The sequence below is a fragment of the Pogoniulus pusillus genome, chromosome 6 (assembly GCF_015220805.1).
Source record: "Pogoniulus pusillus isolate bPogPus1 chromosome 6, bPogPus1.pri, whole genome shotgun sequence".
Classification (NCBI taxonomy): domain Eukaryota; kingdom Metazoa; phylum Chordata; class Aves; order Piciformes; family Lybiidae; genus Pogoniulus; species Pogoniulus pusillus.
In genome coordinates, this window is record NC_087269.1 from 38496732 (window position 1) to 38516455 (window position 19724).

Below are 19724 nucleotides of genomic sequence, written 5' to 3' on the forward strand. Positions count from 1 at the left end.
CTGCACTATTTGTCTGGTTGCTGCTAAATAGAGTGATGTTTATTAATTTTATTTACTAGGCAATAAGGTGCCTGTCACTCTGTACTACCCCAGTTCATGTTGCTTTCTAAGGTGTGTGTTCTGTTTTTGCATTCCTGAATCCCAGCATGGTGCGTGTTGGAGGGGACCTCTAGACACCATCTATTCAAACCACATTGCTGAAGCAGTGTCACACACAGGAGGTTGCCCAGGATAACAATATCCAGATGAATTTAGAATCTCTAGAGGAGACTGCACAGCCTGTCTGGGCAACATACCCTGGGGCTCTGGCACTGCCACAGACAAGAAGGGAGGTTGTAGCCAGGTGGGGGGTGGCCTCTTCTCCCAGGCAGCCAGCAATAGAACAAGGGGACACAGTCTCAAGTTGTGCTGGGGGAAGTCTAGGCTGGATGTTAGGAGGAAGTTGTTGCCAGAGAGAGTGATTGGCATTGGAATGGGCTGCCCAGGGAGGTGGTGGAGTCACCATCCCTGGAGGTGTTCAAGCAAAGCCTGGCTGAGGCACTTAGTGCCATGGTCTGCTTGACTGGCTAGGGCTGGTTGCTAGGTTGGACTGGCTGATCTTGGAGGTCTCTCCCAACCTGCTTGATTCTATGATTCTCATTTGCAGATGGAATCTCCTGGGTTCCAGTTTGTGCTTGTTGTCCCTTGTCCTGTCACTGGGCACCTCTGGAAAGAGTCTGGCCCCATTTTCTTGCCCCCCACCTGCTGGGCATTGGGAAGTTCCTGTTCTTTTCCAGGCTAAACAGCCCCATGTTTCTCAGTCTTTCCTTGTAAGAGACACGTTTCAGTCTCCTCATCTTTGTACTGCATTCTGTCTAGAAGAATTCTGTCTCTCTTCAGCTGGACCCACTACTCCAGATGTGGCCTCACTAGTGTAGAGGGGGAGGAGAACCTCCCTTGATCTTCTGGCCACACTCTCCTTAATGCACCCTGGGAGACCATTAGCCTTCTTGGCCAGAAGAACACATGGCTGACTCGTGGTTAACTTGCATGTCAGCATTCCCAGGTGGTCTTCAGCAGAGCTACTCTCTAGCGAAAGCCTCCTAAGCTGTACTGGTGCAGGGGGTCATTGCTCCCTGGGTTCAGGACCCTGAACTTGCCTTTGTTGTACTTCATCAGATTTCTCGCCACCCAGCTCTATAACTTGTCATGGTCTTGCTGAATGGCAGCACAGCATAGCAGGCAGCCAGCCACTCGTTGCAGTGTTTTTCACAGTAAGGCAGCCTGCTGTGCTGCCTGGTCTTACACAGTGTATATTTTAAGTGGGCATAGTGGAGAAATCACTTTGGGAAAGGAGGCAGTATCTTGCAGCAGGGGAAGGAAGCTTTCTTAGATGTGAGGAAAACTAGCAGCAAACCTGGTTTATGGGCAAAGTGTCCTTTTGTAGGAGATCTATTTAAAATAATCTCTTTAATGCTTTCAAGAGCAAATCTGGTTTGTTTTGCATCTGTATATAATCACCTTGGGATATGGAAAATCATGGCCAAGTGTTTCTTGAAGTACAGAAAGAAACACCCCTTTTTGAGATCACTTTTGACAGAGAACTGCTGTTGCCTTCAGTGTTGTGAAATTGAGTTTCCAAAAAACCCCTGAGTCTCTATTTGCTAAGGTTACAGTAACCCCTTGAAAGGACCTGCCATACAAAATGCAAATGAACATTAGGGAAAAAAAAACCACCATGACACGACTATCCTGATGCTTAGGAAGCTGTGTCTTGGCATATATTTAGGCAATAGATACAATATATTATGTGCAGCTGGTTATTTAAAGCATTCTCTTTTTTAACCTTTCCCTCAAGGGCATTTTTCCAGCCTCCTATATACATCTGAAGGAAGCAACAGTTGAAGGCAAAGGGTAAGTTTGGTGTGAAAATAATGAAACCAAATTTTCCTGTTAGTATTTGCATGATTTCAGAGTATTGTTGGATAATTTACACTTGCTTGCAGTTAGGTAAGGGACTGATGACTAAAATGTGTGGTTCTTTCTGAAGGGGTCTGAAATTGGTAACTGGCCAAGTTTGTAAGCATCAGCAGCAGCAGTGCTTCTGGCTAGCACTGGCCATATCGGCGTTGTGATAGCTGAGCTAAAGCATAATTGCCTGTTTTAATGTAGATTTTTCAGAGGAATTAATAATTTACCATTTTTCTTCATAACTTTTACTGTTCTTCAAACCAATAATTGACTTCCTCCACTCCCTGCCCCCTGCTTTAGGTCTAATTTCAGTTTTCCCAACTTTTGTCGTCCAGACATTAAGTCTTACAGCTTCTTCCTAATATATTAAGAGGCTTTTGATAGGAGATACTTTTATTTTGGCTGGATAAAGTAGAAGTAATTTCTTTACTCCCTTTTCACTGAATCTTGTAGACTGAACTCCTCACTGAAAGCCATTGTCCAGACATAATTTTTTCTCTGATGTCTGCCCAGTTGTTCATTTTGTGGTTCTCCTGTTCCCTCTCCTAATGTGTGACACGAAATAGTTAGACTTATTTAAGAGCTGATGATGTTCAAATCTTTATACATAAAATCAGCATTGCTGGACACGAGTGTGAGAGTTCTTAAAAATGTGATTAAAAAAATTGTTAAACAGAAACAAACTCCCCAGAATACAAAATGGACTGAAATTGATCAATGGCCAGGTATGAAATGCAGTGAAACAGAATTGAAATGCTTTTTATTCCTTTGTACCTGGTTTATTTTTGTACACTGTTAAATATGTAAATGATAGAGCTACTAATCATGAGATTGCTGCATAATGACATCTTTCTTGCTGATTACAAAACTACCTTTAAGTACCCTACTTCTGAAATATTAAATGATTTAGCTGTGCTTTTTTTACTTTCGTGGCTCATGATTTTAAACCCAAGTTCTAGAGAAACTTTAATGACTTACATGCTTAATTTTTTTGTTGGCAAGACCAGAATTTTCATTGCCAAGACCAATAATTTGGGAAACAAGTAGGGGTAAATGTCATGACACTGTAGGGTATGCATATCTGGCTTTCATTGTAGTATCATTTAGACTGGAAAAGATCTTTTAGACCATCAAGTCCAACTGTTAACTTAGAGCAGCCGAGTCCATTTTGGTTGCTTCTTGTGGAATTAGTATGTCAATAACAAATTATGTACTGAGATGAGTATAAAAATCAAAGAACAGTGGAGGTTGGAAAGGATCATTTAGTCCAACATTCTTGCTAAAGCACCATCACCTAGAACAGGCTGCTCAGGGTCACAATGTCTGGGTGAGTTACAGAAGCTCTCCAGAGAAGGTGACTGCACAACCTCTCTGTGCAGCCTGCTCCAGTGCTCCAGCGCTCCAGCATCCTCACAGCAGAGAAGCTTTTCCATGTACAGATTGAATATCCTGGGTTATAGTTAGTGCCTGGTGCCCCTTGTTCTGTTACTAAGCCCAGTCCAACATCATCCTTTTGCCTCCCACACTTTGGCTCTTGCTGAGCGTTAAGAATATTCCCTCTGACTGCTCTTCTGCAGTCCAAACAGCCACCAGGCTCTCAGCCTGCCTTCCTCACAGAAACACTCCTAATAGCCTCAGCATCTTTGTAGTCTCCACTGGGACTCTGCAGTAATTCCCTGTCTCTCTTGAACTGAGAAGCCCAGAACCAGACCTAGTACTCCAGATAGGACCTCACTAGAGCAGAGTAGAGGGAGTGGAGAATCTTCTTTGACCTTCTGGTCACATTTTTCTTGATACATGCCAGCTCACCATATATGTAATACAAAGATAAGAGGTGGGAGGAAAAAAAGAAGGCATGAGCTCAGTGGTGTACTCTGAATTACCCTTTATGTCCTGGGACTGTACTGATGTGCAACAGTTCTCCCATATCTGGTAATACATTCTTTTTTAAAACTTAGATAATCAAGGGATCATAGACTGATTGGTGTTGGAAGATCATCTAAATAAAGTGGTGTTGTTTTCAGTTCTGTTGTTACTGGACTGTCTTTGTTTGATTTCTTGTTAGAAATGATTCTGCCATCCTGCTCAAAACAGCTCCTTAATGATTTTTTTTTTCCCCCCCTCTCCCTCCTAAGACAACATGAAACAGTTATACCCAATGAGCTCCCCTTGATCCAGGAGGTGACCACAACACTGCGGGAATGGTCTATCATATGGCGACAACTCTATGTTGTAAGTATCTAGTTACAGCTGCAGTAGCTGAGAGTAGTGCTGGCAATGGTACAGTGAGAAGTTAGAAGGAGCTATTAATGAAATTCCACTCTATTACTCTTTCTAAAGGCTTAATTTAATGCTAAAAAGTCTATTTAGGATCTTCTCTATTAAGGCACCAATATCAAAACTTCTGTAGATTGAAAGAACTAGAGATGTAATGTACTGAGGAGCAAGGACGGGCAGAAACGGGCAAAAAGGAGTAGAAATGGAACTGAGAATATCATTGCCCTTAATTCTGCTGCTGAGGACAGTGAAGGTTACATTTTGGCCCTGATTGTCTCCTTTGAGGGATTATCTTGAGTGTAAAAATCTGACCTTGCTTTGTCAGAAAGGCAAGCTGTAGAACTGTGCAAGGTTTGATTGTGGTGCACATCAGAGGAAGGTAGAATAGCAAGAGACATTGTTAGAAGTTCCCTTAGCAAGACCAACGTGTGCTTTTTGTAGAAGTAACTTCTAGGAAATGATCAAGTTCTTCTGATCATGTGTTTACTTCCACAAAGACACATCAACACCTTATCCATAGTGCAGTGCTTCACTACTACCTTTGTCTTGAAGAGCAGACAAAGTGTCGTGCTACCAGTGGCCTCGGTTTGGTAGCAGAAAGGCTTTTGGTGGTCCCTGTTACAGCTTTACCCTGAGTAGGTAGAGCACTTCAGGAGTTTGTTTATAGTCTGTATCTCGAGGATATCTGTTAGATCATTTGCATGTAGTTAACTGCCGAAAAAGAGCTTTGATGCACTGGGATCACCTTTTCAAGGGAGATGTGGTTTGCTGGAGGTAGCTGGTTTCAAGCTGATCAGTCAGCAGGTGAGGCATACTCCATATTGTCCATGTGTTGCCTATCATAAGTCATTAAATGACCATATTTATCTACTTTTCAGTTGGTGAGTAGTGTTTGAATACTGAAGAGTTTTTCAGTTGTGATTTGAGGATAGCAGAGGATGTGGTGTGTTCCCCATCTCACTAGTTTATGACTGCCTGCAGCATTGAAAATCATGAACCTCTTTCCCATTTGGATTTGTCTGTGTTTAGCTTCCAGCCATATGTGCCTGTTGTGTCTTTCTGTGCTGCATTAAAGGGCTTTTAATAATGGGTATTTTCACTCACTGGAAGTTCTGGCACTATAATCAAGTCAGCTTCTTGAAGTCTTTAAGTTTCACAGTTAGATGTTTTAGGTTTGCCTTTTTTTTCCCCCCTTCAGCCTTTGAGTCCTTACATGCTGCAGTTTTTTGTTGTCTGTTAGATGTAATGGAGAGTTTTGACTGAGAATAACTGGTGTAGTTAAACAGGGTCAAGGCATGATCTGAATGAAAGGTAGTTATGCTGTGTGGGGGTTGGTCTCTTTTCTCTGGTATTGGGTGACAAGAGTGAGAGGAAATGGCCTCAAATTGTATCAGGGAGGTTTAGGTTGCGTAGTAGGAAAAATTTCTCACCTGCAAGTGTGGTTCAGGCATTGGAACAGGCTGCTCAGGGAAGTGGTGGATTCACTGTCCCTGGAGATGTTGATGAAATGTGTGCATATGGCTGTTTGGGACATGGTTTAGTGTCCATGATGATGTTAGGTCGATGGCTGGACTTGCAGACCTCAGAGTTCTTTCTCAACTAAAACAATTCTATTATTCTCTAGCTTGAATAAATTCAGTGTGTTCAGAAAGATTCATTATTAACACTGTATTGAACTAATGGCTTGGATTTTGAGTGTTATGGAGACAATAAGAGACTCACTGATGAAGAACAAAGCATTCAAGGCCTCTTGGTTGTCTCTGCTTTGATGTTCTATAACAATAAAAATACCAGTGTTTGGCAACTTCAGTTTTGGTTAGTACTGTTTGTTTGCACTGTCCATGGTTTAAACCAGCATAGCAAGTTCTGCTTTGTAGTTGAAGATATAGTCTTTTGCCTCTGAATGAAGGTATGTATGGCCATATGTATGAAAAGCATATTAGATAAGAGGCTTTTCCCATTTTAGGTCTGGAATTTTATCTTACCTGAATGTTACCAAGGCAAGTTTGTGTAAGCTTCTGGCACTATTTAGTATTCAGAAATTGCCTTAAGTTGGGAAGAACCCTCAAAGATCATCTTGTCCAACCTCCCTGTAGTCAGCAGGGACACCTCCAACTAGATCAGGCTGCCCAGGGCCACAACATGTCTGATCTTGGATGTCTTCAGGGACAGGACTTCAACCACATCCCTGGGCAACCTGTTCCAGTATTTTACCACTGTAGTGAAGAACTTCCCTCTGATGTCCAGCCTATGTAAACCTTGCTCCAGTTTCAAATCATTGTCCCTCATCTCATCACTATAAGCCTTTCCCAAGAGCCCTTCCCCAGTTTCAGATATTGAAATGTAGCTGTAAGCTCTCCTTGAGGCCTTTTCCAGGCTGAGCTCCAATTCTTTCAGCCTGTTCTCATAGGAGAGGTGCTCTGATGGTCTTGGTGGCCATTCTCTGGACTGGCTCCAGCAGGTGCATGCCTCTCTTGTGTTGAGGGCTGCAGAGCTGAGCACAGCACTCCAGGTGAGGTCTCACCAGAGCAGAGTGGTACAATCACCTCTCGACCTGTTGGGCATGTTTCTTTTGATGCAGCTGAGGATGCAATTGCTAATGTTGGCTTCTGTCCAGCTTCTCATGCACCGGTACTCAGAAGTTCTTTTCTTCAGGACTGCTGTCAATCCCCCCCAACCTATATTGATATCCATACTTCTACCTTTTATAAGCAATTAAGGTATTTATTCCCATATTTTTTTAGTGGTTTCCTATTTCTTTCACTTTGCATCAGATGTCACCTGTGGACTGACCAGTTGCTGATACACTTGGCTTTGCACACTGAGGAATTTGGAAATATTACTTTGTTAACTAAGAGTGGGACAAAAGGACTCAGTAATGTTTTGTATATGGAGTGTTGCAGAATGTGAACATTTTGCTGTTCAAAGCGTGCCATTCTGAGTCCTGTTTTACTCAGTATTAGAGGGTCATTGAATCCATTAACTCTGTGAACCAATAAAAAGTTTTCTTTCTCTCTAATGTCTCTTCTAAATGTGGTGTGACCTGGTTTTAAAGGTAGCCAACACAAGCATTTAGACTTATGTAGAAACCTTAAAGAAGAGTGTAGGTCTCTGTGTGTTGAGGTGTGTTTGGTGTCTGTGTGTTGAGGTGTGTTTGGTGTCTGTGTGTTGAGGTGTGTTTGGTGTCTGTGTGTTGAGGTGTGTTTGGTGTCTGTGTGTTGAGGTGTGTTTGGTGTCTGTGTGTTGAGGTGTGTTTGGTGTCTGTGTGTTGAGGTGTGTTTGGTGTCTGTGTGTTGAGGTGTGTTTGGTGTCTGTGTGTTGAGGTGTGTTTGGTGTCTGTGTGTTGAGGTGTGTTTGGTGTCTGTGTGTTGAGGTGTGTTTGGTGTCTGTGTGTTGAGGTGTGTTTGGTGTCTGTGTGTTGAGGTGTGTTTGGTGTCTGTGTGTTGAGGTGTGTTTGGTGTCTGTGTGTTGAGGTGTGTTTGGTGTCTGTGTGTTGAGGTGTGTTTGGTGTCTGTGTGTTGAGGTGTGTTTGGTGTCTGTGTGTTGAGGTGTGTTTGGTGTCTGTGTGTTGAGGTGTGTTTGGTGTCTGTGTGTTGAGGTGTGTTTGGTGTCTGTGTGTTGAGGTGTGTTTGGTGTCTGTGTGTTGAGGTGTGTTTGGTGTCTGTGTGTTGAGGTGTGTTTGGTGTCTGTGTGTTGAGGTGTGTTTGGTGTCTGTGTGTTGAGGTGTGTTTGGTGTCTGTGTGTTGAGGTGTGTTTGGTGTCTGTGTGTTCAGGTGCGTTTTGCTGTTTTAGAGCTTTTTGTAGAGTCACACCTATTTGAATTCCCATTTCCTAACAACACTTCATTATACATATGTAAAAGGTGCTCAGCAAACTTCAGGTCTAACTTCCACCTATCTTTTTCCCTCCAAACAGCAGGATAACAGAGAAATGTTTCGCAGTGTACGACACATGATCTATGATCTTATCGAGTGGAGATCTCAAATACTGTCTGGGACCCTACCCCAGGATGAGCTCAAAGAACTGAAAAAGAAAGTGACTGCCAAAATTGATTATGGCAACAGGTTTGTTAGTAGTATTTTTTTAAAGTGCTTATGCTGAAATCCAAGTCAGTTTGTGTAATATGTGTTGACTGTCAACAACTTCTTGCAGGATTCTTTATCCTTGTGTTTATGGAGATGTAGTAGTCATCTGTTAACGACCCTGTTACAGAAACATAAGAATGAGGTTGATATAGCATCTGTATAGTTCAAATGATAATATTTAAAGTGGGTCCCATGTGTAACTCTCTTGCTTGATAATACTATCTGGTATGCAGCTGTAATTTTTAAGGTCAGTTGAAAAGTGCAAATGTTGCTTGCATTCAAAATATGGTTTCAACTCCTCTTGCTTCTGCAGCATAAACAATTGTTGCCTTCTCGCCATCACCAGCTGTGTGTGCCCTCAAGTCACTTAGCTGTAATGCAATGTTGCAGGATTTGGCTCGGAAGTGTTGTTTAGCTCATTGTTCTTCTGCTTAGACAGTATCCAGCTTGTACCAGAAAATTAGCAGCCAGATTTAATAGAAGGGAAAATCTCATTTCACAGAAGAGAGGGGAAATTCTGAAGGTAATATTTACAACCTTTAAGTTAACAAAAAAAATAGTGGAATCATAGAATCGGTCTAGTTGGAAAGGACCTTTAAGATCATGTCCAACCATCATCTTACGCTACCAATTTTGGTGCAGAACTCTAATGTCTCTCAGTAGTACATCTCTACCTCTTTTGAACATCTCCAGTGGTAGGGATTCAACCACCTTCCCTTACAGTGAAAAGTTTCTTCTAATTTATCCTGCACTAATGCAGCTTGAGGCCATTTCCTCTTGTCCTGTTGATTATGACTTGAGAGGAGAGACTGATACCCAGCTTTCTTCAACCTCCTTTCAGAGAGTTGTAGAGCATGAAAAGGTGTCTCCTCAGGCTCCACTTCTCCAAGCTAAACAACCCCAGTTCCCTCAGCTGTTCCTCACTGGACCTGTTATCCAGACCCTTCTCCAGCTTTGTTGCCCTTCTTTGGCCTGGTTCCAGTGTGTCAGTGTCTGCCCTCCAGTGAGGGGCCCAAAAGCGAACCTAGAATTCCAAGTATAGCCCAACCAGTGCAAAATACAGGGGCATGATCATGTTCCTTGTCCTGCTGGCCACACTACTGCTGATGGAGGCCAGGATGCTGTTGGCTGCCTTGGCTACCTGAGAACAGTGGCTCATGTTCAGCCGGTTGTCAGCCAGCGCCCCTCAGGTCCTTCTTCACCAGGCAGTTTCCAGCCACTCTTTCCTGTGCCTGGAGCATTCACAGGGTTGTTGTGGTCCAAGAACAGGACCTGGCACTTGGCCTTTTTCTGTTTCATACAGTTGGCCTTGGCCCATTGTTCTTGTCCAGATCCCTCTGTGTAGGTTGCATACGGTAGATTTGTTAGTAATTCAGACACATTAATTTCACAGTGATCTGAATTAGAGCAAAATGTGGAAAAGTCCAGGTTTTGATTTACAAGTTTTCTCTTAGACTTATGACTTTCCATTTTGATTGGAAGTGAGAAGTTGCATCTTACTCTTCAATCAGGAAATTATTGGAAGCAGTGTTTTGAATATAGATGGTGCTGTAGGAGTGTGCACCTGGAGACTGGAGAAGTTTTCAGCCAACCAGTCTTTAAATCCTTTGTGATGTAAATAACTATCAGAATTCAGCTATTTGTGTTTAATTCCTTAAGAACTGTCAAAATTGCAGGAATTCTGCTCGTGAACTTTATCAGGAAAAGCTGTGATATGAAACAAACACCATAAGTAACCACATTCAGTCAATAATTAGCATTTGTAATCTATGATATGGACTGTTGTACCTCAGCAGCCAATTAACCAGATGTTGTTGGTATTACTTGTTTGGCTACTGTGTTTTACCATCTGGCTAAGGAGTTGGTTAAAGTTACTCTGAAAAACCTCCAGATGCTCAGTGTTCAAATACAATGGAACATCTTGTGCTGTGCTTTATATGCATAATGTTCTGATGGACTAATTAAGTGATCAGAACATTCTCTGTGGAGTACAGGAGGGAAGTGAATTTGAACTTCTGAATAGATACTCACAGCTGAAGGATACCATATGTTTCCAATGTAGTCAGACATCCACTTCTGTCTACTGTAAGTTACAAATGATGATTTCAATATCCAGGGAGAACCAATTCATTATGCACTTTATTAATGTTCTCTGATCTAATCATATTCTAGCTTCTCCTGTTTTGTGAAATACTGATTTGTAAATAAGATCTTTCTGTAAATAAAGACAACAGTTTTACTGCATGTTGTCAAAATAACTCCAAAAGTAAAAATGATCTTATAAATTGGTGGTTTTAATATTCTCCTGAAGCTGGGTCAGGTAATGTTGTGAAAACATGTTTTGTTGTTCAGTTGCAAAAATCTGTCACTGGTGCAGTGTGATGATTTGAGTGTTCCCTGCCCCCCACGATTTGTAAATCACTCAGACTAGACTCAGCCAGCTCTGGAAATTTGAATGCAGTTTATATTTACAGCTTAGCAGAATATACAAGCAGATATTTACAGTATATACAGTTATGTACAGAAATGTAAAAGGTAATAGAGAAACACAACAGCCCTCCCAGAAACCTGAGTCCCCAAGAGGGGCTCCCAACCACCCTTCCACCTTACCCCAGACATTACCTTGTGCCCCAGTGAAGGATAGAGGGTTGGCCAGGAGGGTTGGGAAGCAAGTGGATTAATCACAGAGGTGGAGGGTGAGGTTAGAGAGAAAAATGCAGCCCAGAGCTCAGACAAAGAGCAGCTCCCTTCCTATGTTTGGATTCTTGCTCTTATACCTCTCAGCAAGCCTGTGAGTGAAATAGACCTCACCCTTGTTTCTCTTTCACAGCCTGTAATCTAGTTCTTCCCACCAAAACATTCTAGCTAGCTTCAAACTAGCACAGCAGTTAGGGGGAAAAAATAAATTGTTTTTTTCAAGCATCATTTGCAAGTTGAAGGATAAACCAGACGTGAAATCAAACAAGTGCTGAATCAAACAGTTGACAGTGTGCAAAGGTTCTTGTCCTTTTGATGATTAGTTTTCCTTTGAATTTCAGAGTTACCTTTTCTGGTCCAAGCAGATGTTTTCTATGGAAGGACTTCTCTTTTGTTCATCCATGTATCTCCTGCTATTGCTGCTCACCAGAAAATGCTAGTAACAGGGAAGAGCAAGATAATTTTGGCAGCTTGTGCTTGATTTAATTGGTAAAATACTATTTTAACAGGAAAATTCGTTTGGGAGAGTGATGTTCTAGGGATCCTTCTGAGAGCTTTGCATTGGCCGCATCCACTTAGAGTAGAGCTTAGGAGGTGGTTCTGTACAAGCTGCTGCCTACAAAATGGGACTCAAGTGACATTTGTTCATCTGTGAATTATTACAGTGCATTTAATTGGAGGGGATTGTGCACTGGCCCTGCTTAAGACTGGTAACACCTCCAGGTTTTACTGTCAGAGAGGATGAAAGAGTAGTTCTTGAAGAACATGAAACATCTTCATCTGCCACGCCACCTGTTCTTTTCAAGTAGTTGTGGGTCATGTCCAAAGGGGACATGCTCTTGCATTGTAAGGGTGTCTAGTGACAGAAGAGGGAATGGTTTTAAGCTGAGAGAGGGTAGGTTTAGCCTGGATCTTAGGAAGACATTCTTCTGTATGAGGGTGCTGGAACTCTGGAATAGGTTGCTCAGGGATGTTGTGAGGCATTCCTGCCTATGGTGGGGAGGTTGGAGTAGATGATATTTAAGGTCACTTCCAACCTAAGCCATTCTGTGATTCAGAGAAGAAGATAACAGAGACTATATATATTGGAATTGAGATGAGAACAGTCTTGGGAGAGAAAGGTAGAGAAATGAGAATGAACCTGATTACATTTTATCCTTGGTTCTGCTGCCAGTATTGTAATAAGGTAGAAAACTATGCAAGATCTTTCCTAAGACTGGATTTGATTATGGCAGAAACCTTCTCTGCAGAAGGTAATCATGGGCATTAACTCCCTGCTGACAGAAATCTTGCTTCTGCTTTAAGTAAAGGGAAACAGCTTGCTCTTTCTCGTGTCATGCAGGGCTTTGCTACAACACGACAGTGCCTGCTTTGGAGGAATGTGTGGGGTGGGATGAAATGAACTGAAGTCACCAGTTTGCTTGTGCTGTGACTGGTTGCTCAAACTGTCAAGAGGAGACAGTGTCCCTTGCAGATTCAGATGCTTTGAGAAATTACTTCCCCAGCTGTTTTGCTATTTCATTTACATCAGTTCTTTCTGTGCCGTAGGAAGTAGTGACTTCCACCCAGCCTAGCTATCTCTGGGGTTGGCAACATGTTAAATTGGTTATCAGTTTTTTTTCTTCTATCAGAACATTTTTCTGAGTCAGGTATGCATGACTTGAGAAAATGGGCTTTGAGGCTTTGAGCACTGTTAATTCCCAAGTGTGTTCTTTTGTGTTTACTTAGAATTCTGGATTTAGATCTGGTCGTTAGAGATGAAGACGGCAATATCTTGGACCCAGAGCAGACCAGCACAATTAGCCTCTTCAGAGCACATGAAATAGCTTCCAAGCAAGTTGAAGAGAGGCTACAGGAGGAAAAAGTAAGATACGCTGTGCACCGTAGCTTTTCCCTTTGAAACGTAAGACTGTAAGCTAAGTGACTTGTTACCAAATGAATTACCATGCTCTAAGTGTTTATGGTGAGTTGTCAGGCTCAAGCATTGTGTAACAACTTGTATGTTTCAGGCTAAGTGCCTTTTCATCCTTTCAAAGGCTCTGGTGGAACTTAGGGTTAAGATAGAGCAGTAAGTCAACTACATTTGTAGGTTACTCTCAGATCTATACGTAGCAGGTTTGTTTGCTAGGTTGTCATGAGAGGGTCATTATTTGTATGGTTTCTGTGTTCTAGTCCTGAAAGTCAGTTTGCTAAAACACAAGGAGCAAATCTGAAGTTGTTGTTAGACCTGATTAATCAACTGCTTTGCAATTCAAATCCTCGTTTCGAAGAGTGAGAATGTGTCTCTTGAGAGGAGTTGTGCTCATGTCAGCAGCAGTTCATGGAATGTGGCCTTCTTGAGGAGCTGCTCATGTGTGTTAGTGCAACTCTGAATTACTGTGTCCTGTTAAGTTGTAAAGGGCCATACGTATGCCTTACCAAGCCTGGTATGAAAATACACCAGTTTCAACTGGACTCAGACTCTGTTTCTGCATCATGTTACTTATTTGTCCCTGCATCAGCCAGCTTCCTTTTTGTCCCATTCCTCCCTTCTGCCTAGATAAAACTTGATGGAAAGCTCATGGGCACTGAAGTCTGAGGGGTGTGTAACCTGTAGAAATGACACTGCCTTTTATCCTCTCTTGGCACTGTACCTGTCAGGAAGACACCAGACAAAGCAAGGAACACATTTTCTTGTTTTGCCAGTTACACTTGAAGCTCTCTTTCCTCTGTTTAGCTTTATTTTGGGAGGTGTCTGAAAGGTTTAGTAGAGTTTTATAGTGGGTTGATATTTGTTATGCTGAGTTAAACTAAAATTTTTTCTATTCTTCAATTACAGTCTCAGAAACAGAATATTGATATTAACAGACAAGCCAAATTTGCTGCCACTCCTTCTTTTGCTTTATTTGTGAACTTAAAGAATGTAGTCTGTAAGATAGGAGAAGATGCTGAAGTCCTGATGTCTCTGTATGATCCTTTGGAATCAAAATTTATCAGGTTGGTGTGTTCCTGAGTGTAATCCTTGTACTTAGTTATAGCAGAGGGGTAGTTTTGCAGGATGAGAGGGCTTGTGGAAGTCAGATTTCTGTGAAAGAATTTCTGTACAAAAAGGGTCATCTGGGATGGAACAAGTCAGCACATCATCATGGTCAGCACAGTAGGTTTTAGCATCTCTTACTGTTTTGCACTACATTCTGCCTGTGGTTCCCCAAGTACAGAGCTTAAACAAGATGTGAGTGTACATCCAAGGCTGTGTGCTCTCATTTAGCAGCAGCCTTGGGACTAATGTGAGTTTGGTTTCTACATCTGCTTCCTTATAGAAATTCTTAGCATGAGTTGCTGAGGACTTGCTTTCTTGATATAAACGTTAAAGGGAAATGCTGGTTCTCCACTGAGCCTAAATGAATATTTCCTAAGTAGATCTGCTTTAAAGTAGCTTTGTGTAAATTCTGAAGTTAATTTTATGTGGTTAGGTTAAAGGCAGCCTTTTAAACAGTCCTCCAAATGTTGTTCTTTCAGTGAAAATTACTTGGTGCGCTGGTCAAGTTGCGGACTCCCCAAAGATATAGACAGATTGCATAACCTTCGAGCGGTATTCACTGTAAGTGTGCACTTGGTTCACTTGGCAAATTCTAAGCTCCTGTTTCATAACTCATGGGTACTAAGGGTTGAAGTAACCTGTGTGTAAAGAGTGTGAAGTTACGTTTGTGGAAAATGGTCCTAAGGAAGGCTCACAGGAGATGTTTCTCATTAAGTGGCTTCTAAATACTCTCTGCACCTGGCTCGAAACAAAGTTATTCCTGGAAGTTTGAACATAGTATAAATTACTTTGCCTCCCAAGCAGTGACTTTACACAGAAGTCAAGATAAGATGTTTAAGTACTGCCACAAAACCCCTTTTACTTTGAGAGCAGTCAGCTAGAATGCTTGTGTGACAAAGGCAAATTCTGAGCATCAAATATTCTGGCACTTAAAATTCAATTATTATAAAGTAATCTGAAGGAACTGCTATTTTTAGGACTTGGGCAGCAAAGACCTGAAAAGAGAGAAAATCAGTTTTGTCTGTCAGATTGTGCGAGTGGGCAGAATGGAGCTGAGGGACAACAACACACGGAAACTAACCTCTGGGCTGCGGCGACCTTTTGGAGTGGCAGGTAACTTTGTGTTCCCTCTCTGCCTGTATCCTGTTGTATTCTTGGGATTGAATAGCAGAATTGTTTTGATTGGAAGAGACCGTGAGGATCGAGTCCAACTTTCAACCTGAGATGACTCCATGGCTCTTAAATCATGTCCTGAAGTGATGTTTTCATATTTCTTTAACATCTTCAGATTCAGTGATTTTATCACCACCTTCATTAAATCTTGTGCCATCAACTTCAGCCTATCCAGATCTCTTTGCAGAGCCTTCTTATTCTTCAGAAGATCTTGCACCTAATTTAGTGTCCTTTGCAAACTTAGTGAGGAATCATAGAGTCAACCAGGTTGGAAGAGACCTCCAACCTAGCACCCAGCCCTATCCAGTCAACTAGACCATGGCACTAAGTGCCTCATCCAGGCTTTTCTTGAACACCTCCAGGGAGAGTGACTCCACCACCTCCCTGGGCAGCCCATTCCAATGCAAATCACTCTCTCTGTGAAGAACTTCCTCCTAACATCCAGCCTAGACTTCCCCGGCACAACTTGAGGCTGTGTCCCCTTGTACTATTGGTGGCTGCCTGGGAGAAGAGACCAACTCCCACCTGGCTGCCACCTCCCTTCAGGTAGTTGTAGACAGCAGTGAGGTCCCCCCAAGCCTCCTCCAGGCTGCACACCCCCAGCTCCCTCAGCCTCTCCTCATAGGGTTAGTGTTCCAGGCCTTTCACCAGCCTTGTTACCTTTCTCTGGACACCTTCCAGCACTCAATTATTTTGTCCTGATCATTGATAGAGATATTAAACAAAACTGGTCCCAGCACTGAGCGTTGGGCTGGGAGCCTGTGTAGAGTGTTGAGTCTGTGAAGTATAAATGCACAATTGTTCCAAATTTAATCAAACTGGTTGTTTTATTGTAGAATTCACCACGGCTTTCAGGACTTGTGTAGCCAGAGATGTCAAAGGTTGTTTGCCATGTGATTTTTGTGCCACAGTAAAATTCTGAAGTTGTTAGCTTGCTAATACCATCTCTCTTCTAAGTCGTCATTGCTTCTGGTGCCCCAGGGCATTCTTGCACCATTACACTTCCCATGGTGGTCACTCAACTTAAGATACTTTGTTTTTTTTGTTTTCAGTAATGGATGTTACTGACATAATTAATGGAAAAGTGGATGATGAGGATAAACAGCACTTCATACCATTTCAGCCGTAAGTAGGCAACAGCGTAAATGATTAAGCAGAAGTGAAAGAATTTAAGATTTTAACTTTCTTGTAAACAAAATCAAAACATCTTAAACTTCTGATAGAAAGGTTGTGTAGATATTGTCCATTTTCAGACTCATATTTTGTCTTATATTTCTAATCTATAATTTCCTGTTAGTTGAGATAGTGATAGACCCAGAACCTTATTTTGGTAAGCCTTGAGTTTAAAGCATGCATTCAAAGTTTTGCAGCCTCGTTTTCTTGTTGTTTAGAGATGTCAAGGTGATAATAAGCAAGAAGGGAAATGCTTAAAATAAGTCAATTGCTGGTTTAGCTCTGCTTGATCTTGATAAAGACCAGAAGTATTACCAACACGCACTGCAGGTGACTTCTGTGAAGTTAAAGGAGGACATCTGTCTTTTTCTTGAGGGCAGACAGAATTTCTTAGTAAGGGCCACAGTAATTGGAGTACAAATGGAAGTTGAGAATTTGAAGGATGATTTGATACACCTCTTGCAGTATCTTTTCATAATTCAGCTTTACCTTGTGAAACTTAGTAGAAACCTGAGCTGTTTGGGTTGTATGGTGGGGGAGAGGATGTCTGCTGCATGTACCTGTTAGAGCTAGTATATAATAAAGGAGAAAAGTCTGGTAGGTGAACCTGATCTTATAGTCATCTAGAACTTCAAACTTTCCTGCACTGACTGTAAGGTTGGTGATATGGAATTTGACAGTATTTGATAATAATTAAATTGGCTAATAGCAAATAGAGAGTTAGGTGTCCTTTAAAGTAGGGACATGTATTAACTTAACATAACACTAAAGATGTGTTTTGACTTCAAACAACAACGTTAGATTAAAAAATGGGTTTTAATAGCCTATTTTTTGTTAACATACAGATGTGTGCAGAGAAAGTGCTTTTAGAATAAAAGCTGATTAATAAAATGTGGCAAATACTCTTCTGTTCATAGGGAGGTGGTTTTTGGGGAAAGGTAGAAGGGATAAGTCAAATGTGTATAAAATATGAATGCTTTGTTTTCCCATTGAGTGAAATGTTAGGTTGCCATCTGTTCAAGAAGGCAGCACAGGGGTATGTAAGCTAAATTCCTTGATTAATGTTCTAATAGATAATCAGAAGGTTGTAATAGTATTAAAATGGAAAAAAACAAAAGTTGAAATGGAGTGAGCTCAAATGAGAGCAGACTTAATTCAGGAAGCCCTTGTGGTTTGAAGCTGGAGGGTTACTGAGGAGTGCAGGGTCTGCAGGTGCTACAGGGAGCTGAGTGGGTGTATGCCTACTTGTAGTGAAGAGGGTGTTCATGTGAACATCAGCAGTACAATTCCGTTTTTCAAGGAGAAGAGGGGCTTCTGGGGACGAGTGCATTCATGATATGCTTGTGTGGTAAACAATAGCAAGGTTTTTTAGTGAGTGTCAAAGTACCCAGTGAGAATGGATTGAGGTGGATGCTAATGGAACATGTACTTTTCTTCTCCATTAACACTGATTTATTTTCCTCTGTATTCATAAATGAGCTTTCTGAAGAGATGTACAACATAATTGTTTTTAACTATAGCAAATTAAAACCTTCTTCTGAAAAAATATATTCCCAAGATCATGAATGCTGTGAGAACACATGATGAATTCTGGTGCCATTTCCACTGTAGACTTGGGCTGTAAATATGAGTCACATTCTTCTTCTTGTTCCATGCTTTGCTTCTGTTGTACTACACTCAAATCTGTTTTCATATCTCTGTTTTGTATTCATTCACTAGCCATCAACACAATGGCTGTCAAAGGCACTTGGCAAGGTTACTTAAGTGACACTTAATGCTGCTGTTCATTTAGTTTGTAACATTCCATTCATCAAGTTTAACAGAATGTTTAGATGGTCTGCTTTTCTCTTCCTATGCCATTTGTGTGAGATTCACTGGAGCTTTTCCTTCAGATGGAATGCACTGCTGCTTGACCTGTAGGGCCACAGAACTGACCCTGGAGGTGTTGCAGAGCCACTCTGCTGTGTATATATTAAAGAAAGAGCTGCCTGTATCGATTTTCACTGCTTAACAGGGGGTGCTGAGATGGGAGCTATCCTTCCTATCCTCACAGTGTTACTGGGATCTGTGCATGTCCCTGAAGGGAGAAGTAACAACTCAGATGTGCTGGACTTCTCTGTGGTAGATCAGCGTTCTTCTGATTAATGATCTTCCTCTGTCTTTCTTGTTACCTTTCCTGTCCTTTGTCTTGTGTTGACTAATAAATACTCTTTGTCACAACTATGATACGATCTTTTGTGTTTCCCTTGTTACTGTGGCTTCTGGTTTTCTGTGACCCTTTGTTTCCTGGTGTTGGTCGTCATGTGCATCCTCCAGGCTAGCGTTGGATGACGCCATTCGACACAAGCAGCTGAACATATCATCCCGTTTTTCACCCAGGGTGGCAGGGGAGAATGATTTCCTTCAGACTGTTATAAACAAAGTGATTGCTGCTAAGGAAGTTAACCACAAGGGTCAGGGTAGGTACTGTTCTTTCTATCCACTGGTGTATTTAAGACTGCTCGTTATTTGATTTGCAAGGTCTGCTGATTTTAATTCCAGTATCAAGAGTGCATAATATTACCTTCACTTGCTTGCTGCTCTTCAGTAACACAAAATGTTTGCATAGATTGTTCCCCTTCTTCCCCATCCTTCAGGACTGGTTCTGCTGTTCTGTCCTGCCCCATGCCTTTTCCTCCACCCCTGTGTTAACTCTGGATGCATTTCACAGTATCCTCAAGGTTGGAAGAGACCTCATAGATCATCAAGTCCAACCTGCTACCACAGAGCTCAAGGCTAGACCATGCCACCAAGTGCCACGTCCAATCCTGCCTTGAACAGCCCCAGGGACAGTGACTCCACCACCTCCCCGGGCAGCCCATTCCAGTGCCCAATGACTCTCTCAGGGAAGAACTTTCTCCTCACCTTGAGCCTAAATTTCCCCTGGCGTAGCTTGAGGCTGTGTCCTCTTGTTCTGGTGCTGGCCACCTGAGAGAAGAGAGCAACCTCCTCCTGGCCACAACCTCCCCTCAGGTAGTTGTAGACAGCAATAAGCTCACCCCTGAGCCTCCTCTTCTCTGCCTTGTCTGTTGCTTGGACATCTTTTTGTTTCTATATTGGAAGTGAAGACTTGGAATCAGCTCTTGTGCCCTTGAGCTGTGGATTTTGGCCTCCTCATGCTGAAGGAAGCCATATTCATTTTCTTCCCTTCCTTCACCTTTTTTTTTTTTTTTCTGCTTCACAGCTGTGCTCACATCGTTTGGCTCTCCCCCTGACAAGATCTGGACATTGCTTTTCCAGTGTCTACCTGAGCTCATAGATGGAAAGGATAATGCCAGAGCAAGGCAGCCCCAGATACCTTCTCTTACAGG

General features: G+C 42.1%; 1 protein-coding gene across 4 annotated transcripts in view; it reads left to right on the forward strand.

Annotated features, from left to right (window-relative positions):
• The window catches only part of DOCK1 (dedicator of cytokinesis 1), a 433046-nt gene that overhangs the window by 41892 nt on the left and 371430 nt on the right, over window positions 1-19724 (forward strand). For 2 of the 4 annotated variants that reach the window (XM_064145308.1, XM_064145310.1), the window contains exons 4-12: window positions 1838-1893; window positions 4086-4182; window positions 8143-8291; window positions 12738-12873; window positions 13828-13985; window positions 14508-14589; window positions 15006-15141; window positions 16254-16326; window positions 18691-18833. In XM_064145308.1, the coding sequence (XP_064001378.1) occupies window positions 1838-1893; window positions 4086-4182; window positions 8143-8291; window positions 12738-12873; window positions 13828-13985; window positions 14508-14589; window positions 15006-15141; window positions 16254-16326; window positions 18691-18833 (1030 nt within the window). The remainder of the gene's footprint in view (window positions 1-1837; window positions 1894-4085; window positions 4183-8142; window positions 8292-12737; window positions 12874-13827; window positions 13986-14507; window positions 14590-15005; window positions 15142-16253; window positions 16327-18690; window positions 18834-19724) is intronic. The other 2 variants (XM_064145312.1, XM_064145309.1) reach the window with 2 other exon arrangements.